This window comes from Trichomycterus rosablanca, chromosome 1, assembly GCF_030014385.1.
Source record: "Trichomycterus rosablanca isolate fTriRos1 chromosome 1, fTriRos1.hap1, whole genome shotgun sequence".
In the NCBI taxonomy this organism is placed as follows: domain Eukaryota; kingdom Metazoa; phylum Chordata; class Actinopteri; order Siluriformes; family Trichomycteridae; genus Trichomycterus; species Trichomycterus rosablanca.
Genome location: NC_085988.1, coordinates 58,299,739 through 58,310,981, shown reverse-complemented (window position 1 = coordinate 58,310,981; position 11,243 = coordinate 58,299,739). Strand labels below are relative to the sequence as shown.

Sequence of the window (11,243 nt, the reverse complement as noted above, 5' to 3'; positions counted from 1 at the left end):
TGCAATAGCAGAAGAAACGAAAAGGTTGTGCTCTGCAGGGACTAGGTCAAAAACCAGACACCTTGTGGATAAAGTAAGTAAATAACATTACAGTTATTTTTCTGTTTCAACATTTTCTCATTTTATTTTTTTATTCATCAGGAAATTAAATGTGATGTACTTTATTCTGTATCCTTACAACACAGATAATACATCCATCAGAATTTACTTCTAAAGCAAATACTGCTACATACACCAAACAGTACGAGCCCATTAATATTTTTACATTTATATACAATATTTTTAAGAACCTTAAATGCTTTGTTCTAAAGCAAGTATTCAAAACAAAATGTTACATTGTGCATTCATCTTTTTAATCTTCCTAAAACACCTTAACCTAATTTATTGAAAAAACGTTACAACTTTAAATTTCATGTTTGAGCTTGAGGTGTCTAACAAAGGTGTCTTGCCTCTATTAAAACATTAGAGGCAATATGTTGGCTAATCTTGCTGCACCTGGTTTCAACCCCTAGAACCTGAACTGTCCCACCCAACCATAGACAAAGGCGCAATGCTTGGGGGGCTAATATCTTGAGAAAGCCCTCATGGATGTGTTACCCCCTAGGTATGTAGTCTCAAAATTGACATCTTACTATTAATGAATTCATGATACATTTTAACTGCATGGAACTGCAATGGCCAAACTGACTGCTCCAAATGGCTTTTTGCTTTTAAACCAGAGTTCTGATTTTGATTTAATTAACAATTTATTTGTCTCAGCTTACAAGACTACAAAGCTTACCACATGAAATACAGAGCTACAGGGCAATACCTTACACCCTTGTATACAAAATAAACTAAATAGTATATTATAGTTAAGTGACCAATTTCAGCTTTTAGAAACAATATTTAATAATAATACACCTTCCAGCCTTGGTTTTATATATTGTGATATGTAGATAAATGAAAATCTTCTTCCCCTTAAAGCTTGTCTGAGTGGTCCAAAAAGGTGAAAATCAGATGGAGCTAAATCCGGACTATAAGCTCTCTCTCTCAGACACGACCAATTACGACTCCTCCCACCCTCACCGTTTTCTAACTTAAATATAAAAGTGCATATAAAAGTATATATATACACATACAGTCATGTGAAAAAAGTCAGGACACCCCATGAGAACCATAAACATATGGACATTTAAACTTCATTTAAACAGTATTGAGGGATGGAGCTTATATCATTAAACCAATAAAACTGAAAAAATGACTTTTTGAACACAAGCTGTAAAATGTAATGAACAAAAATGGAAATTTATTGTGAGGAAAAAGTTAGGACACCCTATGTCCTAATAGCTGGTATTTCCCCCTTTGGCTGAATAACCTCAATTAGATGTTTCCTATAACCATCTACCATCTCTGACAGTTTTTCCCACTCCTTAACTGTGGCAAGAGCTACCTGTAGGTCCCATGATGACATTGTACGATTATTGGAGACGCATCTTGCTTCCTGCTCTTGGGCTGAACTTTAAATGTTCTTCATTTTCCAGACAGTGGAATGGCTGATTTGTAATTGTTTTGAGATCTTTTCAAATCCTGATTCTAATTTTAGACATTTTAATTAGAACCAATTGAAGTACTGTTCAAATGAAGCTCAAATGTTTATATGTTTAAATATGTTCAAAAAAACAATTTGGAACAGATTAATCTTGAGGGTTCATCATCTCCGAGCTGCATTTTCTGTAGAACAGCATATATGCAGTATCACTGAAACACAACAAGAATGGAAATTGTCATTCAGTTACCAAAACACATAACATTTAGTTAATAAATAACACAAAATAATCTAAATCATATAGAATATACATATATACGTATATATCAGTAGCATATCAGTAGATGTATTGTAAACACTTATTTTAAAGGCATAAAATATATCAGACAAACCCTTGTATCCCTCCATATGATTTTTGAATAAACTCCCAGTTGACCTACAGGCAAGCAGGTTAAAGGGATTTTTAAAATTGGACAGTTAGAAAAAATTAATACAATCTGTTTTAGACTCATTAAATTTTAACTTGTCTCACCCATTGTACAAAGCTGTCGTCGACATAATACCACTTGTCCGTGGAATAAATGAATGCTGAGTAGTGCCCAAACAAGGCTGTTCCATGATGAACTATGACTCCGTACAGCCTGTAGCTTCCGTGTAACTGAAAACAAACAGGTACCATTTAAAGTCCTTGCATAACAACACAAATTATAGTTTTACAAAATTTTCCTTAATCCATGTAATAAATGAAACAGTATTGACTTAGCAAAACATACCACCTCTGCAGAACAATTTTCTTTTGCTAGGACATCAGCAATTTTGAGGATTTCAGGAAAACATATTTTGGTATTCAGCTTTTCAATAAAGCCACGTCGATTTCTGAACCTCTTCAGTTGAATGCACAGGAGTGATGGCAGTACATCAAGCTTAAAACCCTATAAAACCAATAAATGTGTTATTTAATTACAACCCCAAAGCAGTAAAGTTGGGACCGTATGTGTTTCTTAAACCCACAGTGTTTCTTACAATTACTTTTGACTTTTATTTTATTGCAGACAGTATGAACCCATTTCATGTTTTGTATGGTCAACTTCATTTCATGTGTTAATATACATTCATTACTGCATTCCAGGCCTGCAACACATTCCAAAAAAGTTGGGACGGTAAAGCATTTAGCAGTTTGTAATGTTGCTTTTAGATTTGTTGCTGACAAAAGTCAGTATGATTCTTTTCGTCTTTGATCTGGAGCACACAGCGTTTATTTCCTTAAAAAATTATCTGAAGTACTGATTCGTCTAACCACAATATACATTTCCACTGTGGTGGACTGAAGGTCCATCCAAAAAGAATCTGAGCCAAGAAAACTCGATATCTCTTCTGGACATGGTTACCATAAGTCTTATTTTTTAGTTTTAAGTGGCATTTTTGAATGTAACTCTGTATTGTAGTGCTTGACACAGGTTTTCCAATGGTTTTTCACCCATGTGGTTATATCAGTGAATGATGAATGATGGTTCTTGACGCAGTGTTGTCTGAGGGATCGAAGATAACAGGTGTTCGTCTTAGGCTTGTGCCCTTTATGCACTTAATTTTGATTTCTTGAATTGTTTAATGATATTATGCACTGTAGAGGAGAAAAATGTAAAGTCCTTTCAATATTTCTTTGAGAAACACTTTTTACACATAACTTTCTCACTCATTTGCTAAGAAACTGGAGATCATCTGCCCATCTTTGTTCCTTAAAGACTTTTGTACCAACTCATGATTACAATCACCTTCGACATTCCCTGTTTGAAATCACGTCATTATTTAGTTTTGCAGGAATGAATATATATTCACAAATAAAATGAAGTTGATCAGGTAAAACATACAATTTCTTGGGTTCCCACTGTCTGCAATGAAATAAAAGTCAAAGTTAATGTAAGGAACGCTGCATTTGGGTTGTACACTGAATAAGCTTAGTGATATTGATCTATATCACTGATCACATCTTGGTGTGTAATATGTTGCTGTAAAACTCTGTGCACCTGAGCTGACTGTGTCTTCTGTTCACATGTATCACAGTAAATTGCTTCTCCTGGTTCTAAATCTTGGAACCTGAAGAAAGAACTGAAGCAGTTTTCCTAGAACACAAAATACAGTTAGTAAGCTGTAGGTTATGTGATGATAATAATGGGTTAAAATACTGCAATTTACTGGAAAAAATGTAACCCTGATTGTGTCTGACATGGAGCCTCATACATAACAGCTAACTGTGTACAGTGAATGCACAAAGCTTTCAGACTTGTTGAGTTTTTGCACACTTTATTGTGTTGTGGATTTGATTTTAAATGAATGTGTTATTTTTACTAAAGACTCGACTAAATCACCCATAATTATGAAGTGAGAACATGTTTTCTTTTTTGAATTTATAAATTAATTAAAAAAATAAAAACCGGATTAACTGGACATAGTTTGGAATGACGCACACCTGGGTCTACAATGGTTTAGAATTTAAACTGCATTGTAAGGAGAAAAAAAGTAATGAGGCCTAAAGAATGTCTGTGGCTTTTCATAATCAAATTAGGGCAAGGTATAGATCAGGGTAAAGATATAACTAGGGCCCCACTAAAGTCACAGAAAAATGTGCATAGTTCCACTGACCTTGTTTTTCAAAAACGACAGATTTCACGTATTTTTAAAGAAGAGTGCCACATTTCAACGTCATTAAATAACACTCATAAATTTAATGATGGAATAAATGGAAACCAAGTGTCTTAAGAGTTTGCTGAGTTTATAAAGAAAGAAATAAACCGTACATAGACAAACTATCAGGAGCAAAATACTTTACTGGCTTGTTCTTTAAAGAACATACACAGAACAGAGATGATAATGTGTGTAGAGAAGCACACTTTTCCATTGATTACAGAATCCCCAAAGGGACATAATGAACTTGATATGTAAACACATACAGTGTATCACAAAAGTGAGTACACCCCTCACATTTCTGCAAATATTTCATTATATCTTTTCATGGGACAACACTATAGAAATAAAACTTGGATATAACTTAGAGTAGTCAGTGTACAACTTGTATAGCAGTGTAGATTTACTGTCTTCTGAAAATAACTCAACACACAGCCATTAATGTCTAAATGGCTGGCAACATAAGTGAGTACACCCCACAGTGAACATGTCCAAATTGTGCCCAAAGTGTCAATATTTTGTGTGACCACCATTATTATCCAGCACTGCCTTAACCCTCCTGGGCATGGAATTCACCAGAGCTGCACAGGTTGCTACTGGAATCCTCTTCCACTCCTCCATGATGACATCACAGAGCTGGTGGATGTTAGACACCTTGAACTCCTCCACCTTCCACTTGAGGATGCGCCACAGGTGCTCAATTGGGTTTAGTCCATCACCTTTACCTTCAGCTTCCTCAGCAAGGCAGTTGTCATCTTGGAGGTTGTGTTTGGGGTCGTTATCCTGTAGGAAAACTGCCATGAGGCCCAGTTTTCGAAGGGAGGGGATCATGCTCTGTTTCAGAATGTCACAGTACATGTTGGAATTCATGTTTCCCTCAATGAACTGCAGCTCCCCAGTGCCAGCAACACTCATGCAGCCCAAGACCATGATGCTACCACCACCATGCTTGACTGTAGGCAAGATACAGTTGTCTTGGTACTTCTCACCAGGGCGCCGCCACACATGCTGGACACCATCTGAGCCAAACAAGTTTATCTTGGTCTCGTCAGACCACAGGGCATTCCTGTAATCCATGTTCTTGGACTGCTTGTTTTCAGCAAACTGTTTGCTGGCTTTCTTGTGCGTCAGCTTCCTTCTGGGATGACGACCATGCAGAACGAGTTAATGCAGTGAGCGGCGTATGGTCTGAGCACTAACAGGCTGACCTCCCACCTCTTCAACCTCTGCAGCAATGCTGGCAGCACTCATGTGTCTATTTTTTAAAGCCAACCTCTGGATATGACGCCGAACACGTGGACTCAACTTCTTTGGTCGACCCTGGCGAAGCCTGTTCCGAGTGGAACCTGTCCTGGAAAACCGCTGTATGACCTTGGCCACCATGCTGTAGCTCAGTTTCAGGGTGTTAGCAATCTTCTTATAGCCCAGGCCATCTTTGTGGAGAGCAACAATTCTATTTCTCACATCCTCAGAGAGTTCTTTGCAATGAGGTGCCATGTTGAATATCCAGTGGCCAGTATGAGAGAATTGTACCCAAAACACCAAATTTAACAGCCCTGCTCCCCATTTACACCTGGGACCTTGACACATGACACCAGGGAGGGACAACGACACATTTGGGCACAATTTGGACATGTTCACTATGGGGTGTACTCACTTATGTTGCCAGCTATTTAGACATTAATGGCTGTGTGTTGAGTTATTTTCAGAAGACAGTAAATCTACACTGCTATACAAGCTGTACACTGACTACTCTAAGTTATATCCAAGTTTCATGTCTATAGTGTTGTCCCATGAAAAGATATAATGAAATATTTGCAGAAATGTGAGGGGTGTACTCACTTTTTTGATACACTGTACATCAAACATTGCCAGCACTCTACACCGCAGAAAGGTCTGTTACACTAATTGCCATATAATTGCCAGGACCGCTAAGCGAATGAAAAATGTTAAATTGCTAAACACAAACCTTAAATTTTGAATTTCACAACAAATTCCTCATTTCACAGGAAACTGCTCATTTTACTGGAAATGACTCATTTCACTGTCCATAGTGCGAATTTCACAGCTGAGTTTTTATGCTTATGTGTTATTTGTGTAATGTAATGGTTTGTTTAATTATTTGAAATCAATGTAACATATGCATTAACAGCTTCTAAAAAATCATGTTAAGCAAGTCAAATATTCATAACAAAACATCTAATTATCTATTTTATAAAACAAAAATCTATACCTATATTAGTATTGTTAGTATTGTTAAGTCAAGTCTGCACTGATAAATGGCTTATTTACTAGAACCATACATACAAAAGAAAACATTTCAACAAATGTAATTCTTTATATAAATAATTAAAAAAGACATTTCTTCTTACCAAGGTGTTTTGATGCTCAGGGATATGTAATGGAAGACTGACAAAGAATGTTGGGACTTTGTGAATATTTTCACAGACTGAACACTTTATTTGTCCTTCCACGGTAATCTTGTAAAGACTCTTTATCTTTGCAGCCTGGGAGTATATGGAAAAAAAACATCATCTTAATAAGTTACAAGTCTGCACTAAATGTTTTGGAAAAAGTGATAATATTAATTTCATGACTTGTACCCCTTTAAACAATCAGCCACACTGACGCTCAGTTAATCATATCACATAAATAAATGTCCTAATTAGAATTAACCATTTAACCCTTCAATAATCACAAAATCATGTACAAATATTTAATATATATATTTTTTTAAACTTTTTTTAAATATTTTGTTTATGCATTTTCTCCCTTTTTTCTCCCAACTTTAGCGCTGTCAGATCTGCTGCCGACAATTCGCCACCGCATCTCCAGAGGTCGCTGACCCCCGACTTTTAGTATCTCGGTGTTCACCTGTCGGTAATCAGCAGCCATATTTAGAGTATAAAAACCCTGTGTACAGGTTGTATTTTGCGAAGTGATGATGATATCCTCTACAATTCTATTTCATTGTTATTTTCTTGTTTTGGTCACTTTGGTTTTTGTATTGTTTGCCTGAATTAGACTACGATTTCTGGATTTGTGTTTCTGGCTTTGTTCGCTTCGGTAATTTTGGAACTTTGCTTGTATTTTACTTAAGTTTTTGAGTGTGAAGCCGTTCGTGACAAGCGCGTCCAATTGCCCGATTGCATCATGGTTCCTCTCCACTAATGCCGACCCCGGCTCAGATTGAGGAGAATGAAGCTAACCCCCCCCCCCCCCCCCCGACACGTGGACAGCAGCCGTATGCATTTTGTCACCTACACCAGACGAGTATATGCAGATCAGCACTGTGTATGGAGAGACACACCCTGATCAGCACTCTTTCCTCGTCCCTGTGCAGGCGCCATCAATCAGCCAGCAGAGATCGTAGTTGCATCAGTCATGAGAGTTTCCCTATCCGGCTTAATATCCCACCCCTATATGAACAACAGGCCAATCGTTGTTCATGTGGTTGCTCAGCCGGCAGGCAGAGCTGAGATTCTATACCATGTATTCGAGATCCCAGCTCTGGTGTTCTAGTGTGTGTTTTTACTGCTGCGCCACCTGAGCTGCCTAATATTACATTTTTATTTAATCTTTTAATTGTTTACTGCAAAACATAAAAAAATTTATTGTCAGCCCACCAAGTCCGGGTCAGCAACCTGCTCCTGAATGAGGGTAAGAATGGCATGAAACACTTCATCAGCATCATGCTGCGTGTAACCTAGAGCACAAAAGATTTATATATAAGGTACTACAAGAAATTTGTCTCAGCAATATGGTATGTTTAATTATTGAGAATTATAAGCATTATTCTTTAATTATAACGATTATAACTACTATAACATTGAAAACATAATTTTACTATGTAACAGACGGTAAATGGCATACGGTGAATGTTGTAACGGTGAAGGCAGTTCAGTAACCCTAGGTGAGGATTAGACTGCTGCTTCCTGCTCATAGCTTCAAATGCTTTTTTGAGTTGTAGGGGAACATTGCGGTCATCAAATTTATTAGATGGCTCCCATCTAAAAAATAAAGGTACTTTTGCAGTTGCATGTATGGTACTTGGTTAAAATGCTACATGAGAGTGTAACAAAGAGCACCCAGAGATCCAGCAAGGCAAGTACCAACATTTTGTTACATATAACAAAAAAAAGTTAATAGATAATTTAAAATGTGTCAAAGTAAGATGATGATTTGAACATTTGCATTAGGATTAGAATTTTTGTAGCTACTGTATTTATTCTCATTTAAAATCCTCTGACATTTTTCTCTCCTCAAAGAATCTTTCTGTTTTACCTGTTAAGCAACTCCAACAGTTCAGTAGTAACTGCAAAGGACTGCAGTAAAGCATTCACACAGCATGACAGGCCACAGTTTGCAAGCCCTCTCACACCTGAAAGTGAAAATATTTTACATTTCTTGCATATTTTTGTTTTCAGATACACTGATTATCCATAACATTAAAACCACCTTCTTGTTTCTACACTTACTGTCCATTTTATCAGCTCCACTAATCATATAGAAGCAGTTTGTATTTCTACAATTACTTACTGTAGTCCATCTGTTTCTCTGCATGCTTTGTTAGTCCCCTTTCACCCTGTTCTTCAATGGTCAGGACTAGGGATGTCCCGATCACGTTTTTTTGTTCCCGATCCCGATCATTAATTTTGATCCCGATCCGATACCGAGTCTCAAACCGATACTTGTATTTTCTAGATATTGTCTAGGTAAGAACTAGATAACACTGTTTACACAGTGCACACTTCAAGTACATTACAGCTATTCAAATTAATTCAATGTATATGTTTAACAACTGAATAGCTCTGCAGTGCTGTAGGAAAAAAATTGCCTGCATCCAAGCTGTTGCTTAATGTTCTTTTATTTTTACAAAATAAAAGTAATCAAACTTAGTGCAGCATGGTAGTAGTAAAACTAGAACACTCAAAATGTAGTGAGATAATTACAGTTTCACTTTGAACTTTACATTCAAAGAACACAATTCTGTTTAATGCAGTGATACACTTAAAATGAACAAAAATATCCACTCAAAAGTGGTGTAGCAGCTTAACTTAAAAAAAACAAAAAAACAAATAAGTTACTTAACAGCATTACAGTAAAACCTGAATACCAAAATAAAATGGAAAGCATGTTATGAAGGAAAGCCAGTTCTTAAAGTGCTTGTATTGTGACAATGGTTTGATGGACGTTTCTACGCAAAGTGAGTGTGTTTTGACCCTTTGGGGCTTCCATAGTGCATGGAATAGCGTGCTTGGCTCTAGCTGTCCGCTATTCGGTACCGTAACAGAAGAAGGTAATAAAGTGTTATGCTCCCGACAATTTGTGAATACACTGTGTATTTATTTCTTTATTAAGCAAGTGCATCACTACGACGCTCGGTTACATAACTAAGCCAATCAGAGTGCTTGATACTGAGATGTCGTGTAACACGTAAACTCGTAAAAGCTGTATGTTATGGTCCTGAAGTTTTCATACTCGGATTAAAAGTTATTATTTTGTAAACCGGTGTGATCCTTGACTCACACACCATATAAATAATAAAATTCTACAGTAATGAACGCAGCTCTGCTCCTACCGCCTCGTGAAACGCTCGCATTGCAGACATTACAATTCACTGTTGGACTTGTTTCACTTTCCAATTTAATGCTGACATAAAACAAAAGATCAGCTTATGATCGACATTAGTAAAGCCGATACCGATCAGTTAAAAAATGCCTTGATCGGCCCCGATTCCGATCTTTGAGATCGGATAGGGACATCCCTATTCAGGACCCCACAGGACCACTACAAAGTAGGTATTATTTGGGTGATGGATCTTTCTCAGCACTGCAGTGACACTGACATGGTGGTGGTGTGTTAGTGTGTGTTGTGCTGGTATGAGTGGATAAGACACAGAAATGCTAATGGAGTTTTTAAACACCTCACTGTCACTGCTGGACTGAGTAGTCCACCAACCAAAAATATCCAGCCAACAGCGCTCCGTGGGCAGCGTCCTGTGACCACTGATGAAGGTCTAGAAGATGACCAGCTCAAACGGCAGCAATAGATGAGCGATCATCTCTGACTTTACATCTACAGGGTGGACCAACTAGGTAGGAGTGTCTAATAGAGTGGACAGTGAGTGGACACGGGAATTAAAAATTCCATCAGTGCTGCTGTGTCTGATCCACTCATACCAGCACAACACACACTAACACACCACCACCATGTCAGTGTCACTGCAGTGCTGAGAATGATCCACCACCCAAAATACCCGCTCTGTGGTGGCCCTGACCATTGAAGAACAGGGTGAAAGCAGGCTAAAAAAGCATGTAGAGAAACAGGTGGACTACAGTCAGTAACTGTAGAACTACAAAGTGCTCCTATATGGTAAGTGGAGCTGATAAAATGGACATTGAGTGTAGAAACAAGGAGGTGGTTTTAATGTTATGGCTGATCAGTGCATATCCATAAATTAATTACATTTTAAAGCATTAGACTTAACTCTACTTTAATTACAAAATATATTTAAGTAATAAGAAATAAGGTTACTTACCAGAGCGCGAACAATCACAATCCATTAGTCGTATGATGACGGTCTAGGGGATTGTATTAAGCAGACTTCCCAATAAACTACTTGTTTTACTCCTTCAAAATGCTTGTTACCTTGATAAAAAAGGAGGCATATGTTTATTTCACATTATTTATTGCACATAAATAAAAAATGAAGCCTGAACTAAATTATGACAATCCTAATGACACAACTGTATGATGAAAAACAAAGTCTGAAGAATCATCTTATATTATTTTTGTAGGTCCACGGGACAAAAGATTAGAGTAGAGAATCAATGTATCCAATGTAATCCATGTTTTTGTGTGTTAAAGTGTAAGTTTAGGTACAAAGGTTGCGTAAGAAAAGCATTTGATCACTGCAGGTAGGGTATAAGAATTGAGTAAAGGTTTTATTAAGCAAATTTCTTCAAAATAGATGCCAAAAATGTATACTAACCGAATGTGCAGCTCTATGCGTCGCTAAATAAGTAGTTGT

General features: G+C 37.2%; 1 protein-coding gene across 1 annotated transcript; it reads right to left on the bottom strand.

Moving 5' to 3' along the window:
- Positions 1 to 111: 111 nt before the first annotated feature.
- usp18 (ubiquitin specific peptidase 18) lies at positions 112 to 11,243 on the bottom strand. The gene is made up of 11 exons (XM_062994686.1): positions 11,205 to 11,243; positions 10,752 to 10,861; positions 8,495 to 8,591; positions 8,084 to 8,220; positions 7,837 to 7,916; positions 6,583 to 6,717; positions 3,553 to 3,648; positions 2,302 to 2,460; positions 2,061 to 2,186; positions 1,921 to 1,964; positions 112 to 1,740 (listed from the first exon to the last, which is right to left on the bottom strand). The coding sequence occupies exons 2-11, from the start codon at positions 10,774 to 10,776 to the stop codon at positions 1,677 to 1,679; spliced, it is 963 nt and encodes a 320-aa protein (XP_062850756.1). The 5' UTR covers positions 10,777 to 10,861; positions 11,205 to 11,243; the 3' UTR covers positions 112 to 1,676.

Bases quoted from the DNA above. Each gene is read 5' to 3' on its own strand.
- usp18 (XM_062994686.1), bottom strand. From the start codon at position 10,776: ATGGATTGTGATTGTTCGCGCTCTG. The intron at 8,221-8,494 runs GTAAAACAGAAA...TTTATTTTTTAG, and splicing joins CTGTTGGAGTTGCTTAACAG to ATGGGAGCCATCTAATAAAT. The intron at 6,718-7,836 runs GTGGGCTGACAA...ATATACTCCCAG, and splicing joins AGGTTGCTGACCCGGACTTG to GCTGCAAAGATAAAGAGTCT.